Below are 18,259 nucleotides of genomic sequence, written 5' to 3'. Positions count from 1 at the left end.
CATACAGCTTGTTTGGATGAACATGCCATGCAAATGATGTAATGCAATAACAATGACTGGCATGGCGCCAACACGGCAGGTCAATCTTTTATGAAGAACCTGGGAACAACTCACCTCCCAGCTTCTCAGGATGTTTATTAGTTAATTTAGCTTTTGGGCATAGTACATACAGGCTCTCTGTCTGTTCTGGCTGCACTGCTCTGACTTCTTCCTTTATACTTGCCGCAAGTCTGTAGGCTGATGGATAGATCAAAACAATTCACTCCTTTTCTGTGATGCCGATTTTGATTTATATTTTCACATCAAATTATTATCACCTGGCTATACACTGAGGACTGTCACAATGCTGGCAGGCTGAGAGGTTTCTTAATCATTGTTTATATTGTGCAACCTACAATACCACGTCTTCGTCATTTGCATATTTAGGTTATATTTTGAAATGCATCCCAATGTTAATTTTGAGCAATGCATATTTTGGTAACTCAAAAAGTACGGTTACAAAAAGATATATACCGAGCTGCAACATCATTTTCGGTTCGTTATGCACAATGAAAGGAATGAATACATTTGTTGACATGGGTGGATAGTCCTATATGTTTAACACTGAAAATATACCGGTACGTGATTGTGAGTCGGTTTCGACTAATGCTGCATGGTTACTGGCAGTCATAATCGGTGGTTTGGGAACATTTTGGTCTCCCAATAGTACAGTAGCACTGGAGAGAGAGAGAGAGAAACTCTTCTGAGATGGCATTATCCCAGTGTGTGTATCACCGAAGCAAGACAGAAACAGCTTCTGCAAGTTAGTCGCCCCCTGACATATAAGGCGCTATTGCCAGGAAATTCAGACCCGGCTATGAAATAATTTCGGTACAGGGGTGTTTATCGCTACAGATATTCAAACATCGTCCGTAGTACAAGACTCGGGATTTATTTCTTTATGATTGTTATATTTTTGGATTTAAAATTAATTTACACATGCTTATTCATTTTTACAATGTGCAAATACAGCTGTTCCTAATTGTCTGTATTTGCATTTTTAAAATAATGTAAAATTAAGAATTGTTTTGAAATTGAACCGAATCGTGAATCCAGAATCGAGGTTTGTATCGAACTGAATTTTGTGTAGCGTTACACCCCTCCTAGCTATTAATTTTAACGTTTTATATGAATCTTTGCATTATATTGCATTATCTTAATCAAAACATGTCTTTAATAAAATTGTCATGGATGTGAAATTAAAACAGGACAGCAGCACAATTACATGTATGTGTGTGCTTACATATACTGCCCTATCAAGTACAAACGACAAACAAGTTTCCTCCCACTAGGAACAGAAAAGGAAAAACAGAAAGTCTTTCTAACCGCAGATACTGCACAGGCAGCCCGTACAACATGCGCTGTGCAGTTAGGACCGGCGGCGGCATGTTACTCACGTCTTTGCATTGATATTTCTGGCATTACAATCACTTCATACCTAATGCATTTATTTAATCCAACTTAGTATTATTATGAAGTACTTCTGAACTGTTAAAACAGGCAAAAAATAGTTGTGCATTTAGATGTCCTATACCCAGATACATTTAATATTTTTTACGTTTTTTACCAACGTTTTTCTCAGCACAATTTCAAGGGAAAAGTTGCACTCGCAGGATTGTCCTAAACAGAAGGAAACCCGCAGGTCACTTGGATGAATCTCGCAGCTCCCTTTCGGCTCTGTGCATATGTTGCCTGGGCTGTGGATGTGGACTGAGACGGTATCTGGGTGAAGCAAAATACATTCTTCAGTTTTTCTTCTGGTACATTTGAAAAACAAGGAAGCAACCCAATGTTGCAACCACTGGCACGGTGCTCCACCGCTCACTTATCATTGCGCTGGCATTTCAGGACTCCGCCAGAATATTCCGTTTAAGGACCCTGCGCTCCACGCTTTTTCTTAGGCAGTTTTAGACACTGGAGACAGGTGTATTTCAGCAACTGAAGATGCCTTTTTTCCCTTCAAGGTTCATCTGCGTGTAAGGATTGTATTTTATTCTTTTTGTTAAAGCAGGGCGCACATTCTTACCAATAGAAGTCGCTAAACGCCAGTTTCATTTGCCGATCCAGGTATGTATTTCGTGTAATTATCTGTGATTTATTTTGTTCTTTTCTCCCCCCGCAGGTGTTTACATTTCCTAGTTCTGTATTTCCAGCTACAGGTAAGATTATTATTCATGTCATTACTGATATCATTACGTTTACTCCGAGAACACAGCTTAGGTGATAATTAAACCTTATCGTATTTACCTGGGAGCAAATGGGAGGAAAGCTCCGCGACGGATGGATGGATGGTTATCATAAAAAAGGAGTATTCTTTTTAGTATCTCTTAGTATTTTAAATTGTTATTATTTAAATTTACATTTCCCACTTATTAAGCGTGCACTTACTGCTCATTTGTTATGAAACGTAACTACTTTCCATGCAGTCAGTTGATAGTTATCGATCCGTCTTGTTCGAAATATTCACGAGTCTTGCATGAATCTTATATCAATATTGTTTAGTAGAATTAAACATTGTGTCGATCGTTACCTGTATTAAAGCCGTCATCCTATTTTGCTGAAAGACGTGTAGTACACCTTTTCAACCAATACTTAAGCTGAATTACTTAAAATAAAAATTACGACAAATATTGCCCAATTCCATTCTAGTACCTTGACCGTGCATTTTTCTAAAGTAGTAAGCTGACAGACCTTTTTGAAGAGTGTATGTCCACTGTTTTCAGAATCAGTACAGGAAAACCCGATAGGCATCTGAAGATTTTAACAAATTATTTATAAATCTCTCATAAACTGAAGTTGTCATTTTGGTCTGCATGTTTTCCTGCTCTGAGGCTGATACAGGGAACATGAACATCTAATGAAAGCATGCAATCATTTTGTTTAAATCTAGCAAATAATATAGACATAGAGTTATAGCACTGTCACGCCTTTTATTCCATCTAAATATGTTGTTTACTGTGTTAAATACCCACATACATTTAATAGCTATTTTTTGTCTAGGATATCTGGAAATGACTTTATATAGCCAGCATCTGGAGTGGAGCGTCACTTCTAAAATACATTTAAAATGCTGGTTAATGGCCAGAGCAATGTCGTTAGATTTTGTAATGCTTTCATAACAAAGCATCACTTATGAGAAACAGAAACAGTATTTAAAAATAGTTTAGATGCTAAAAGGTTGTATGATCAGAATGTTCTAACAATAATTGGCACACACACTAATATTAATGTAATCAGATCTTGTTCTTATGCCAATATAAAGCTTTAATTGCATCTTCATACCAGTTGTCAGATTATTTCTCCTATGTGTGACTAATTGCTTTGGCAAGTTTACGCTTTTTAAGCATCACAGCAAACAACAAAAAACAAAACAAAACAAAAACGACACATTAGCCCAGCAGTTGGGATACTGCTGATGCAATCAATCAATATTCTGAACAGTACTTTTGAGGATCTGTCTGAGCTGAAAAGTCCTATCACCTAGTGACGTCATAGCCGTCCTGCCGTAGCGCAGCGCTTAACTCACTTATTTATGGTGATGCTGGTGTAAACAAACCTACTGCACTGCCGATTATATATAAGTAGTCCTTACAATTATTTACTGTATATAATACTTGGTTATGATAATATACATCTAAGTTACTGGTTTATGTACAGTATTTACTATACTGTACTTTTTTATCATTATTTTAGAGTGTAGGCCAACTCTGTCTACGTATAAAAAAAGCCTAAGTGCGTTGTGTGTGTGTTTCTGTGCTTGTATGTGTGTGTGTGTGTGTGTGTGTAGACCCTCTTTTACTGCTTGGAAATGTTGACAGTCCCATATTCCTACACTGTGTTTTTTTTATAGCTATTCTAGTATATTCTTAAGTAATCTCAGGCAGATATTTGTTTACATATAGCGCCAAAAGGACTGCATGTTTCAGGTATGTAATTGTTTGTAAATGAAGTATAGGATAACCTACTTTCCTAACATGACATGTGGCTCATTGAGCTGTATTGTGAAAAAAAAACCAACTTAAGATATGTACTTTATCATTATTCTCTTACAAAAATATGCTTGGTCTAGCAGGTGGCCTCTAGCAGGAATTCTTCACGTCTCTTGTAAAAGAGACAGTACCGCTTTACATTCACTGCACGTTCACAATACCTTTTCAATGCATTTACAGGACATTCAATGCACCTTCATAATGCATTCATAGAACATTCTTAAGCAACATGTAACATACCTTAGCTTTAATATGCAATAATGATAACAAACATTATATGATATTGACAAACATTTCTATGAATGCATTATGAAGATGCACTGAATGTTTTATGAATGCATAATAAATGCATTATAAATCTGCAGTTAATGCAAAACGTTACCACATAGGCTTACTGTATTCAGAAATGTATTAAAAGTACCAATGTTTTATAAAGGGACTCTGTGAGTGTCATGCCAGTATAACTAAACACAACAACCACTGGTGAAAACAAATAAAAACGTTGAACTCACCATTACGGATTTTTTAAAATATTTGACTTCTGTGACCTTAATGAGCAGTAATTAAATTCACATTGATGTTTATCTGATTTAATTTGAAAGGGATATTGTGACCAAATGTATTTATAGTTGTTTACATTTGCCGACAAGATAAAAGTCTGGAAAGAAATGGTTGACATGTAAATGACGTGTCTTCTTTTCCAGGAGTCTCAGCAGAGGTTAGCTGACTTTCGGCTGTACATTGAGAACCACACGCGACACCCGGAAGATCTGAGCCGGAAGCAGATACGCATCTACCAGCTATACAGCCGTACCACAGGAAGACACGTCCAGGTCTTGGGCAAGAAGGTCAATGCCAACGGGGAAGATGGGGGCCAGTATGGTAAGGAAGTGCTCCTGTGTGCAAAAACCAAAGGGCACCATGTTTGTGGTGATGCTCTGCTCGATTCCCTTAGATACTAACAGGGGCAGTTGTGTGTCTTGGCCGGTTAGGACTCTGCTTCTGTGATGGGAAGGTCACTGGTTAAAATTCCATGCTCAGCCATGTCATTCCATTGGCCCCTTGAGTAAGACCCAGAACCCCCAAATGAGACCCTGCTTTCTCAGTTGTGCTACTCTCTATATAAAAGCAATTACTAAATAAATAAATTTTATGATATTTAAGAGCTTTCTTAAATATGAATCTGATAATATGCTAAAGGTTCCTATCAAGATTAAATGCTGCAGTGCTAATGAGTTTCAGTAGTATTTAGTATAGCATGCCTTCACAATTTATATTCAGGAGTATAAATTAAAAAATATACTATTACACTCAGTGGGCAGCACTGTCATGTCACTCTTGGAGTGGGTCCTTGAATCCTACCCCTGTTGTGTTTTTATGGGTTTTGCTTGCTGTCCTCATATTGGACATTGGTCCATTTGGGCTTGTGTGGTGCTGAGGTATCACCCACTGCATGGCTGCACTCTGGTTCTCATTCCTGAGATGGTCCGTTGTGTGGTGGGTGAGGCAACGCGCTGTAATAACTTGCCCCTTACCTCTCTCTCTGTCATATTGGACAGGTTTACTCCATAATTCCACAAACATGCAGTTAGGTAAACTGGTGTCTCCAAAATGCCCATTGTATGTGTGTGTTTGGATTAGGTTTAGGTTTAATTTTTTTACATTGTGGGGACCTTTTTTCAGGTCCCCGCAAAGATCTGTGAATGCATTCAAAAAATGTGAAATGCCAAAAGTCTCATATTTTGTTTGGTTACTGATGCTTAAGCTTAAGGGCTGAGTAGGGGTTAAGGTTGTCATAGTTGGGATTAGGGTTATGCCCATATTTATGAACGGATGGTCCCCACAAAGATATGAATAGAAATGTGTGTGTGTGTGTGTGTGTGTGCACCCCCTGAAATAGACTGGATCCCATCCTCCCATTCTTGTGCCTCCTAGGATAGACTCCAGACCCCATGGTCTTGTACTGAGTTCACTAAAAGTCCTTAAAGAAATTTCCATTGCTGTAGTTTAATTTCAAATGCTTATTCTAATTTCTAATACTTATTCCACTGCTATTTCAGTGGTTCCCACTATATAGTAGTAAAAAGTTGCCTGAATGTTTGACAGCTGCATTTCTGGCCTTATGTGATACGTCAGAGATTTGCCAACTTTCGCTAAATGCCTGGATAGTTACATTCCGGGTGTTTCTGGAGTGAGGGCGTTCATGCGCACATGCTTGGTGGCAAAAAATCACTTAACCAAACACTCCCCAGCATTTAAACCCCGTGGGGAGATTCCTGCGGAGGCTGCATCAGCTTGGCACAGCACGACTAGAGGATTACATGTAGCTCTGTTGTTATTCTAAGACGTTTCCCAAAGATAAAGCTCAAGTCAGAGCGGCCGCATACGTATTCAGCTAACTGATACTGACGTCTGACTTACATGCAGATGCCGGGACACGCAACTGGTAGCAGTTGTAGTAGTTCAAGCTGGAGATGTATGATGATGTACAAAATTTCCCTACCTGGTGTGTTTTAGTCTTCATTTAAATGTTTTTTTCTGTGCAGATAGAAAATACTGTAGTCAGGGGACCTTCCTCCTGTTAAGCTAAAATCTACACTTGTGACCATCTTTAATGCTTAGGTGGACTGAACTGAAGTACAGTTGATCTCAAGAACGGATTTTCTGCAGTGAATGGCAGATAGCTAAAACAGATTACTTTTTATCCAGTGGGGGGTATCATAGAATGACACATACAGATGCCACTTTTGCAGAGTTTGGTCATTCAGGTCCAGAGAGTAAAAATCCAGACCAGGATTTTGTTTTAACCAACCAGTTAAGCATAAAAAGTCGCAGTCACAGAGTATTCAACTGGTTGGTTGAAACAAAATTCCAGTCTAGGGTTTTACTCTCTGGACCTGAATTACCCAACTCTGCACTTTTGATTCTACACTCGTGTTTAAACATCTCACTTTGTGAAATATAAGAATGTGTTACAACTCTTTTTCATTATTCTTGAGAATACTGTAATATCATTGATGTCTATAATGTTTAGCATTGTTTTTTTCCACCATGTTGGGTCATGCAACACCTATAGTGTAACTTTGGTGGTCTTAGATTCATTAACTTTCCATGTCACCTGCCACATTTGGTACTGTACAGTTGTGTAAATTACAGAACTTACATGGTATGCATACATTACTCTGCATACAGTGTGTATACATTCGTAATGCTGTTACTTTACTAACACTGCTTACACTGCACTGCTTTCACTGAGTAACTATGGTTACTCACACTTCTGCTCCCCTTGGTACCATGTCCACTATTTTTCCTGCTTCTTCTTCTATCCTAGAAAACACACAGTAATATTATTAAAAGAACAAGGTTCTTTGTTGCTCCGAAGCGCACTGTAAGGCTATCTTGTGTCATAACCCTACAGCTTCAATGATAATGTCTTTGCTCACTTTCAGCTGTCTTGGTGGTTGAGACCGAGACCTTTGGGAGTCACGTGCGTATTAAAGGAATGGAGACAGACCACTACATTTGCATGAACCGAAATGGAAAAATTATCGGAAAGGTATGTTTCTCTTAAGCCTTGTCAATATATCATGATCACAAATAAGAATCTATTACTGCAACACCAATCACATCCCCCATGGGTCATTATACACAGCAGTATCACTTTCCTCTATGCTTATGGGTTCATTCCTGCCTGTTCCCAGAATAGGCTCTGATTCCCTCTGACCCTGGTTGGGATTAAGTGGTTATGGTGATGGATGGATGGATGGATGGATGGATGGAATTGGTACTCAATATATTATTAATAGGTTAAATAAAGTAGGATGCTCATCAGTAATTTAATGGTATAGATGGCAAGAGGTCTCCCCACCAAAACAGCTGGGTTGTCCTTGCATGTAAGAATTGATTTGGCATGTTCTGCCTATGATTTCAAAGATATTTCACTTCATTTGCAGTCTCCAAAAACAACCAGCCTGAAATGGCTTAAGAGTTTAAAAGGTTAGCGCTGTTTTGGAGTCTTTAGTTATTCACATCGTCACTTCTCTGCTTTATGGATTTCAAGATTTAAACAGGCTTGAATGTAACGTTGTTTAACATGGGCTTTCATCGTTGTTTCAGCCCGATCGACCCCGTGTCTGGGACGGGCATGTGGCGGCAAGGCGATGAGTCGTCTGACAGTTTCTTCGTGTCTCCACAGCGCAACGGGAGGAGCCAGGAGTGCGTCTTTGTCGAGGAGTTTCTGGAGAATAACTACACTGCGTTACTGTCTGTGAAGTATAAGGGGTGGTATCTGGGATTCAACCGCAAGGGGCGCCCCAAGAAGGGCTCACGGACTGCACAGACACAGCAGGAGGCTCACTTCATGAAGCGCCCCCCCGGGGGCACAGCAGAATTGCCGGAGGACTTCCGCTTCACCCCCGTGACCAAACGGACACGCAGGGCACAGCGCTTGAAAGCCAGCTCCGGCACACACTGAGAGACCGGACGCTCGATGGGGAGCGCACACGTCCGTTTCCATGGAAACCTTTTGTCATCGACTGTTAAATTTCAAATATGTTCTATTTTTATATTGCCAGGTCTATAATAATATGTATTATTTTCTCTTATTTATTTTGCATTGACTTCCAAAGAAAACAAACACACTAAATCTCTCTAATGGTATTGTAGATTAGTACCAGAGGAAATGTAACTTTATAACTTTGCTTTGGGCAAAGGGACGGATGTTTGATTATTTGGGAAAATCGTCTCTTCCCGGCGGAAAACCCAAAAAACTGCTGTGTTCCTTGACACACACTTGGTTCGGATGCTACAAAGACAAATTGAGGGAGATGCAATAGTGTGAGATATTCCAATAACTTTCTTACTATTAAGTGCAATATTATGTTTTTTAAAGTGTGCAGGCTCTTTCTAAGGGATTTGCAAGCTGATTGGTGGAATGTGCTGATGTCATCACGCACGTCATGATTATCATTTTTCTGCTGAAATTTTTGTGCACCCTATGAGTCATTATAACCCAACCCGTAAATATTGCTATAGCTGAACTTACTGAAATTCCCAGTATCTTCTAACCAAATTTCACCACAAATCTAATGGTTTTACAGTGCTCAGAAACCAGCCTACTAAGTTTGGTGCCTGACAGTTCAGCAGCATTGGAGTGATATATAATGAGTTCATAAAAGCAGGCTGTTACTCTTGTGTCTCTTCTCTTTCCACTGACCAGGAGCTGGCATGATCATGGATATCCTATCAGCATGAACTTGAACCCTTTAATGCAGGGGTGGGCAACCCTGATCCTGGAGTGCTGGTATGGAGCAGGTTTTCCATCCTACCTGGTTCCTGATGAACCACATCTGATCTCAGGCAGATAGTGACTCATCAGATAGGATAAAGAACATGCTGGATATTGACACTCCAGGATCAGGGTCTCCTACCCCCGCTGTGATGCATTAGTTGTACCTGTCAGCTTTACAGCATTATAACATGCTGTTGTTGGTAGCCAGCATTGTTTCATGACTGAGTATTTGGGTCATAAAGGTGGCATTATGTCCACACCTGCCGTTTTGATAAGTGTATATGAGAAGCTACTAACATGATACATTTGTGATTTTAAGATAGTATACAAAAAATATTTTTATTACTATAATGAAATATTTATTGTCTTTATAAATAAGGATGTTGAAATAGTTTGACCTCTGCTAATAAAGCAAGACGTTTATTTAAAAATGATACAGTGCAATGGCATGGCTTTTAATGTGCAATGCAGTTAATTTGGTATTGACAGCGTATATGCATGGGCCACAAAGTAATGCACTTTTATATACAAATGTTGTAGTAGTGAATTCCCTGCCTGAGCTGTTACTGCCCTGTTGGCAGGATCTGCCCTGTTGCATCACCTCTGGAACGGTATTTAAGAAATGAAAGCAATATGATTAAACAGATGTAACCCTTTGCTGCTTTGGCTTAAACTCGTTATAGAACCGAAGCGAAGAATCGTGCACTGAGTTATAGCTACGCTGGATATCAGTCTTGTTTGATCAGTGAATTTCAGATGCAAATCCGTAATCTGTAATCACACACCAGGTGATGGGCACTAAAATTTTAGTACTTGGTTCAGTAAAAAAAACAAAAGCGTCATTAAATATTTTGGTACCACTTCAGTGCTCAACCAGTAAAATTTGCTGACCAGGGTGTTCCCTCCTGATAAAATTCTATTTCTTTTTTCGACTTATAAATGGTAATAACTTAAAAAAAACTGTTGTGACTTGTTTATAATTAATGATTTACTAACTGTATAAACCTAATTAATAACCTGATTACAATCCATTCATAAACCCTTTATAAGGGTAGTCTTATTGTAAAATGGTACCACTTTTTTAAACACGCAGGCAGAGAAATGGCCGGAAGACACACAGTTACCTGGTATAGACAATTTAGAGATGCTAGTTCACCCCACTACATTTTTTTGGACTGTAGGAGTAAAGAACAGAGCCCCGAGCAAACAGACAGACAGAGAGAGCATGCAAACTTTGCACAGAGCCAAGGTGGGATTTCACTTACTCTTTAAAAGGAGCCTAGGAGTACTTATAAGTGTGGAATAAACGAAGCAGTTTATGCCGCTTAAACACTCGTCTTCTGCCACGGAGGTTTTGCATTCTAAGAACATCACAGTCTTCCCTCCATTTATCGGTGATGCCGACTGGCATTGGGCAAATCACTGAGGCACATGCCGTATCTTAACAAGTGATGGACACAGGCAAATGTATTGAATAGATAAAGATACAGTATCGCAGCCAAACACAATCAGTCACTAAGAACAGCATTCCTGTACATATAAGCAAATATACAACTTACTTACAATATACACAATGGTTTTTTTCTTACTGACCATGCCTGAAATGAAGAACAAGATTACTATGTAATTCAGGAATGATTCTGAATCAGAATATCCACTTTTCATTAAGACATATAAATGTTCAATACATAAATAAGTAAAATATATAATGAAAGTATAAAAAAATAGTAATAACTATGAAAGTTACAAGCACGCAATGGAATCTGTCAATATCAGAGCAGAAAACTACACTGAATTGCTGAGAAACAAAACAAACAGAGAATAGTATGTAAAATATTTTAAGAATGTTAGCTGTGTATTGAGTGAAAGTTGTGCAAAAACTACAAAACGATATTGCCGGAAATTTCTGTGTTATCTCTGTATTTCAGGACAATCTTAAATACTGTTTTGAAGAAAGCAGCTAGGAGGAAATCACCACTAGAGGGAAACAGTGAGCACTTGGCGCAAAACAGTAATACCACAGTAGGTGGCCTTATAAAAGACATTAGGCTTCTCTAGCTAGCGTTAAGGCATACTCTCGATATATATAATATGCTTGAGAGTTGTAGGAGTAGAAAGTCTTCTGGATTCCACAATGTGTATAATGATGTGAAAGGGGACTCTTGAGTATGATGCAGGTTTACTAGGGTTGGTGACACTTATGTGGGCTTAATATTTCACTTCTGACACCACCTGGAGGTTTATGCATTGTCTCTGCTGGGGACCACATTCACCACCGTTACTTGAAAGAAAAAGTCAGGAAGTCTTTATTTTGAAGGTCTGCCCATCTGCACCTGCGACATAAGAAAATCCTGAAGAGTAAGGGGAATGCAGGGTGTCGCTAATGATAAAAGCCTTTTGATCCACACATTCCTTCCTTCAAGCACCAAGTTGGGGTAGCCCTAAAGCCCTAACCCAGGATTTCAAGAGCACTAAAGTGCTGACACCGAAACCTAAAGCACTAGTCAAGGATGAGAGTTTCAGATATGTATTACTTCAGAGTTTCTAAACCCAGTCCTTGGGCCCCCCAAGACGGTCCATGTTTTTGGTCCCTCCAAGCTTCCAGTAGGAAGAAAAATGTGGACTGTCTGCCAGGTAGTTGTGGGAGAGCAAAAACATCCCCATTAGGTATCTATATCACTGTGGGGACTCCCCATTCATTTCCATGGGCATAACCCTAATCCCAACTATGACAACCTGAACCCCAACCCAGCCTGTTTTATTTTTTTGTTTTTTGATTGCATTATTTGATTTTTATAAAATTGAGTTTCCCCTTGTGGGGACCGAAAAAATGTCCCCACAAAGTCAAAATAACAGGATTTTATCACATTGTGGGGACATTTTGTCCCCATAATGTAATATAAACATGACAACACACACACACACACATACAGGCCAAATAGACAAAAAAGCCTGCATCTGTGAGACTATGGCACTCCCTACAGAATTGTAATCATTTGCATCGATCTTCATCTGTTCGGTTTACTTGTCAGGACTGGTCCCGTGGCAGAGAAGCAAGACATGATTTGAAATTTATTATAAACATCAAGTGCTCTTCCCCTAAACCTCAACTACTCACTGAACATCAAGGCAGGAGACAGTTGACTCCTGCCAGCAAAGCTTTAAACCCAGCACCCATCCTGATCTTTTAGCTACTTTTGATATTGTCGGTCATTGTTCCCCCCTCACCATCAAATTAGGGCATCCTTTCCAGCATGATATAGTAGTTATCAACATGCACTTCCTCTAGGAGATCTAAAGAATAAGTCTGTTCCCCATGATGTTCTCTCAGTCGTTTGAGATCCTGATAATCTCATATCTTGAGTACTGCAATTCCCTTCTGATTGGCCTTTCTGCATCTGTCAACAGTCCTCCCTATCTGATCCAGAGTGAAGCTACAATTCTAATTCTCTCTGTCTCTGTGACGGTGGCTTGGGTGGGACAGTCAGCAAAGCCACCTGACACAAGGATAAGAGAGAGAAACAGAAAATGTATTTGGGTTTGGGAATGGAGATGGGTTTGCAAAATAGTGGTCGGAACTACAGTTATTATCGTGATCGTAATGGAACCTAAAACTGACACTATAAAAAAACATGTTCCTAAACAGAAATGACACAAAAATAAAATTAAACTACAATAACAAAACTGTAAATATTGCTGCAGAAATTAAGTGGAAAAATGAAAACAAATGTAAAATATATCCCTTACCATTTTTTAAAAAGGCAAATTATCAAAAGTAATGATTTCTTTATGCTTGATTACCATGGTAGCAACACCTGGAACTTGTTTTGCCCATTTTGAGGCGATTAGTACATAATGAGCACTGTTTATTCACATAGGATTCACTGAAGATGAGAAACATTCAACTTTAGGAAATATTTATTTAGAAATAAAATTTAAGCTGAAATAAAAAAATATATGAAAAATTTAATAGAAATATTTCTTTAAAATAAAAACTAATGAAACCACAATAAAATTATTTCAAATGATAACTGAAAATGATATTTAAAAAAAAAAAATAAAAAGATCAAAAGTATAATAACACTGGTGGGAACAGAACTAAAAGAGCCATTTTAACATCAAAGCAAGGGAAAAAAGAGGAAGTGGTGGACTGTGAAAGGTACCAGGGTCTCAGGAAACAGAACTCGACTGGCAACAAGGCACGAGTAACGTGAACCAATGTCCTTGGGCAAGCATGTTCAAGCCCCCCCCCAAAGGGATTCTTACCCTCCCTAAAGAATTCATATTCTTATGTGGTTAGCTGTCGTCCTGTAGGAAATCAGAGATACAAAGGATGGTCCACATATGAAAAATGTACTGTGTCTAAAATTATATATCACTTAGTGCACATCTTCTTTGTATTTGAATTTAACTGTAAACTAGAATGTTTAATATTACTGTAAAACTAACATTAATTTTGGCAATGCTTTTGGATGGTGGGGGGGAAACAGAGAACCCAGAAAACCCCCCACAATAACAATTTGCAGACTCCTCTCACATAGGGCCTGGGTGGAGACTTGAATCCGGCTCTCCAGAATTGTGAGGCAACAGTGTCAACCATGGCACCACCATGCAGTAGTGTTGTAGTCAAAACCGCCTAAACCGAGACCAAGACATTGCCGAGACTGGAGGGTATCAAGACCAAGACACTGCCGAGACTTGAGGGTACCAAGACCAAGACCAAGACCAAGACACACTAAGGCGAGATAAAGACCAAGACCGAAAACAGACTAGGGCTAGAATCGACATCACATTACTCAGATCAACTGTAGAGAAAAAAGGCATTGCTGTAAAGTGTCATTACTCGTTAAATTAAATTCATGTTATCTTTTCAATTATATTGTCCATATGTCCATATGTCTCTCATTTAAAATCTCCCAGATTTGTCATAGTTACGAGGCCTGATGGAAAATAATATTCTCAGCAATCCTCTCCTATAACCATTTTATCAGACCTTGTCAAGGGAAAGAGATGGGATGTACCAGAAAGATGTTCATATTAAGTCTCTTATACCAGGGACAGAGGCCTCAGGTAAGCTATGAATACAGCTATGTAATGATCCTTTGCTTTGAATTGAAGAGAATGAGCCTCCAGATTGACTTGTACCTCCAAGACCGTGCTTTCTAATGAATGTAAAATACCTAATTTATTTGAATTATAACTATGCTATAGACTTTTCGGACATTTCTTTGCCGACTTCGCTATGATGCGATGTGTATGATGTGTGTGGACCGTGAAACACTGGCAGTGTCCGTTGAGAAAATGTATAAAATGTAACGTTTTTAAAATAGATGCATCTGACTGGTTGCATTTGAATTGAGGCGCATAATAAATAATGATACTGTTCTGTGAGGATGTGCTGTTTTCTCTTTTTTTCCCCATCCCATCGAGACCGCTATGTCCGAGACCAAGACAAGACCGAGACCAAATAGAGTCGAGACCATGACAAGACCGAGACCACAAAAAATTGGTCTCGAGACCGGTCTTGTATGTACACTATGGAGTGTATGGAGTATGGGAGCAGTATGGAGTACAGTCAGACCTCGGACATTCACGAGGTTAGGTTCCAGAACCCGTCGTGAATGAGGAGGATTTGCGGATGTTCGGTAGAGTCACTAAAAATGGTAATATGTGCTTAGTTCTATAGTTTAAACCTTAAAAATGACCCCAGTCATGCTCCCAAAACATTTTAATTCCATTTCATTCAAAATATTTAATAAAAAACAGTAGAATGAAATTTTCGTGGATCAGCGAATTTGCGAATTACAAAGCGCGAATGCATGAGGGCTGACTGTATAGGGAGTATGGGAGCATTATGGAGTGTACGGAGTATGGGAGCACCACGGAGTATATGGAGCATGGAAGCACTATGGAGTGTATGGAGTATGGGAACATCACGGAGTATATGGAGTATGGGAACATCACGGAGTATACAGTATGGAGTATGGGAACACTATGGAGTATATGGAGTATTAGAGCAGTATGGAGTATATGGAGCATAGGAGCACTATGTAGTATACTGTAAGAGGATGGATGTCAACTTTTATGGCAGTGAATGTATATTCACTTTATATTTTACTCCAATAATCCATTTATTTTTCTGAAGGTTTTGTTCAAGAATTGCATTTGGCTTACTGTGTCTTGACTAATATCAACTGCAAAACATTATTTACATAAAATTATTAACTACGCGTAAATACTCTGCAATTCTGGCTGCTCTCAGTTCAGCAAGGAAAGGTCTTATTTCTCTTCGCAAAGTTTCATTTGTCAGACTGTGTTGTATCATCTTGTATAGTATCACATGTGCAAGAACACAATCAGTGACTTCCTAGTGAGTAAGGAGCGGAAAAGGAGCAATCAAGCAAAAGCATAATAATAATAATAATAATAATAATTAAAAAATAAGCAAACAAATTAATACCCAAATAAACATTCAGAAATTTGAATAGAAAATCTCCATCCACCCACTTTCCACAGCACCTATCTTGTACCGGTCCATGTTGAGTCTGGATTACATTGCAGAAGCACAGGACACACAGCAGGAGCAATATAATACCATTATCATATGAAAAACTATATTGAAACTATAATAGTATTATGATAGCTATTGTTGTTGCACTGTTTTCATTAAAGCCCTTAAGGATAATGGCTGCCCTCATGTACTTCAAACACACAGCGAATGTTTGCTGTCCATCCCACCGCCCTTGGGTCCCACCTGGGAATTTCCCACCCCCAACAGGCTATTGGCAGCTCTCCCTGCTCATGCCCTCCGCATCACAGCCTCTGAGGCTCACCGTCGAAACGCGGAATGCTTTAGCGACCTTTCAGAAGCACAACCCTGTTCTCCTGTTTTTATTTGAAAGAACAGCATCTGAAAGGTTCCTTTCACACATCTGGGAATGTCCCTGTCGGTTTGCCAGAAAATCCTAAATATTTTTCTGCATCATGTCTATCATTGCAAGATATTTAGTTACCAAGAACATAAAGTAAAATAACTATATACGGAAGTTCACTTTGTAGAAGCTTTTTTACTACAGTGAAGTGTAGTGAAGTGCAAGATGCTAAATAATTTATTGGACTTTTTTATTGATAGTATTTTATTAACCAAAAAGAAATTATTTGTAAAATGACACACACACACACACACACACACACACACACACACACACACACACACACACACATCTATCTATCTATCTATCTATCTATCTAAATAAAACATGCACGTAATTAATTTATACGTGGAATACCACTTCTCTCGTTATGTGGAAATTAGTTGCAATGTGATATTATATTTAGTCTTGTCCCAAAGCAGAAAGGAATTCTCTCATTCAAATTGTGTGATTTTGTGAGTTAAAGCAGTGATTCTCAACTGTTCTTCCACCTGGGAGGGAGCAGATATGTGGATTGTCTGGCAGGGGAGCTGGGGGGAGCAAAAATATTTACTGTCTGGGGGTCCCTGAGGACTGGTTTCCTTTGAAACTTTCTGATTTCCCACAGGATAACAGCTAGTCAACTTTGTATTCATTGTAAGATATTTGTGAAAAACCACTCAAAATGTAAGGCTCTATAACACATTCCAAATTTGTATAATCCCAGTGTACTCCATAAAATACTCTGGAATTTTGTATACTTCTAATTAATGGAATATTTTAAATGAATGCAGAATATGTCCCTTTTCTATAAGTTTAAGTATTTATTGCCCAATTTACACAAGTGCATTCTACACAACATCTTGCTTCATTATATAAACAGGACACTATCTGATGCAGTACTAATATTATTTTACCTCACATTTCTTCATTGGTGTCTAATTAATGAGGACCAGAATAGTACATTGTTGCATGTATTAATTCAATGATATGTACATTTAATACGCTGTACTGTTATTAATGGAACCACCTAAACCTATAGTGCTGAAAAGAATGTTCCTGTTAGTACAAAAGCATTTGTTTTGTATATATGGTTGCCTCAGTGAAGAATATTGCCAGAAGGGTGAGAGAAATGGTAATTTATTGTGGAAATTAAATCAAATGGGTTTTGCGAATGATGCATAGCAAAGGAGTGAGCATTATTTTTCCACATTAATTTTCTTTTCTTAATACTTGTACTAGCATAATCTTTTCTGAGATTTTATAACAATGCCTATAATAAGATGCTCATCTGTAGCAGTTTAATTTAGGCACCTCCTTTAAAATGCTGTGATTTCCCCTAATTGGATCTCAGAAACCAACCTTTTCCACAGAAGCCCAGGTCTTTCTGCAAACGATCTCCTGTTGCCTTAGGAAGTAAGTTGTATATCATAGCTGAGTATTTTAAATAATTCATTATCAGTCACCTGGACGGAGGGAACCAACTCCCAACTGTGCACGGAAACACATCAGTGGAGAGAGCTTTTTATCTTTTACTTACGGGACTTTCCAACATTACTGTAGTCATTAATCAGACAAAAGGCAAATGCTTGAGATCATTGATTAACTGGCTCAAAAGTCTTTGCCCTAAAGCTAAGATTTCACAATTTAGCGCTTCCATGCCAGCTTGTGGATGCTGCTATGACGTTAATTATGGTTGTGAATAATGATTATATATTCTCCAAGACTTTAATGGGTGTGAGCTTTTTTCTGGTATAGCATAAATATTTTGATCAACTTAGTCACTTCTCCTTGTAGAAGGGCAATTGTGCAGAAACAGATCAAAATCTTGCCTTATTGAATCTGTTCAGAAATAAGACATGAAAGCCAACAAACAAATCTTGCCATGAAAAGGCATTCAATAATTTATTGTTCCTTGATGAGACAGAACATAGACACAAAGCACCCCAAAGCAGATTGTCCCACCAAGCTTTCCTGCCTGGTGGTTCCTGAGCCTGTGAGGCAGGACATCACAAAACACAGGGAACTGA

The 18,259-nt window shown here is 38.7% G+C and overlaps 1 protein-coding gene across 1 annotated transcript; it reads left to right on the top strand.

The window, feature by feature from the left end:
- The first annotated feature begins 1,379 nt into the window (after positions 1 to 1,379).
- LOC111845778 (fibroblast growth factor 18-like) lies at positions 1,380 to 9,752 on the top strand. Its single transcript, XM_023815439.2, has 5 exons — positions 1,380 to 2,015; positions 2,162 to 2,198; positions 4,733 to 4,910; positions 7,478 to 7,584; positions 8,224 to 9,752. The coding sequence occupies exons 1-5, from the start codon at positions 1,984 to 1,986 to the stop codon at positions 8,500 to 8,502; spliced, it is 633 nt and encodes a 210-aa protein (XP_023671207.1). The 5' UTR covers positions 1,380 to 1,983; the 3' UTR covers positions 8,503 to 9,752.
- The last annotated feature ends 8,507 nt before the right edge of the window (positions 9,753 to 18,259 follow it).

The sequence above is a fragment of the Paramormyrops kingsleyae genome, chromosome 25, assembly GCF_048594095.1.
Source record: "Paramormyrops kingsleyae isolate MSU_618 chromosome 25, PKINGS_0.4, whole genome shotgun sequence".
Lineage (NCBI taxonomy): Eukaryota > Metazoa > Chordata > Actinopteri > Osteoglossiformes > Mormyridae > Paramormyrops > Paramormyrops kingsleyae.
The sequence above is the reverse complement of the archived record's forward strand: the minus strand, read 5'-3'. Positions and strand labels throughout refer to the sequence as shown.

Excerpts from the sequence above, each read along its gene's own strand:
- LOC111845778 (XM_023815439.2), top strand. The coding sequence starts at position 1,984 with ATGCCTTTTTTCCCTTCAAGGTTCATCTGCGT. Across the intron at positions 2,199-4,732 it reads TTCTGTATTTCCAGCTACAG|GAGTCTCAGCAGAGGTTAGC; the intron begins GTAAGATTATTA and ends CTTCTTTTCCAG. Across the intron at positions 7,585-8,223 it reads ATGGAAAAATTATCGGAAAG|CGCAACGGGAGGAGCCAGGA; the intron begins GTATGTTTCTCT and ends GTGTCTCCACAG.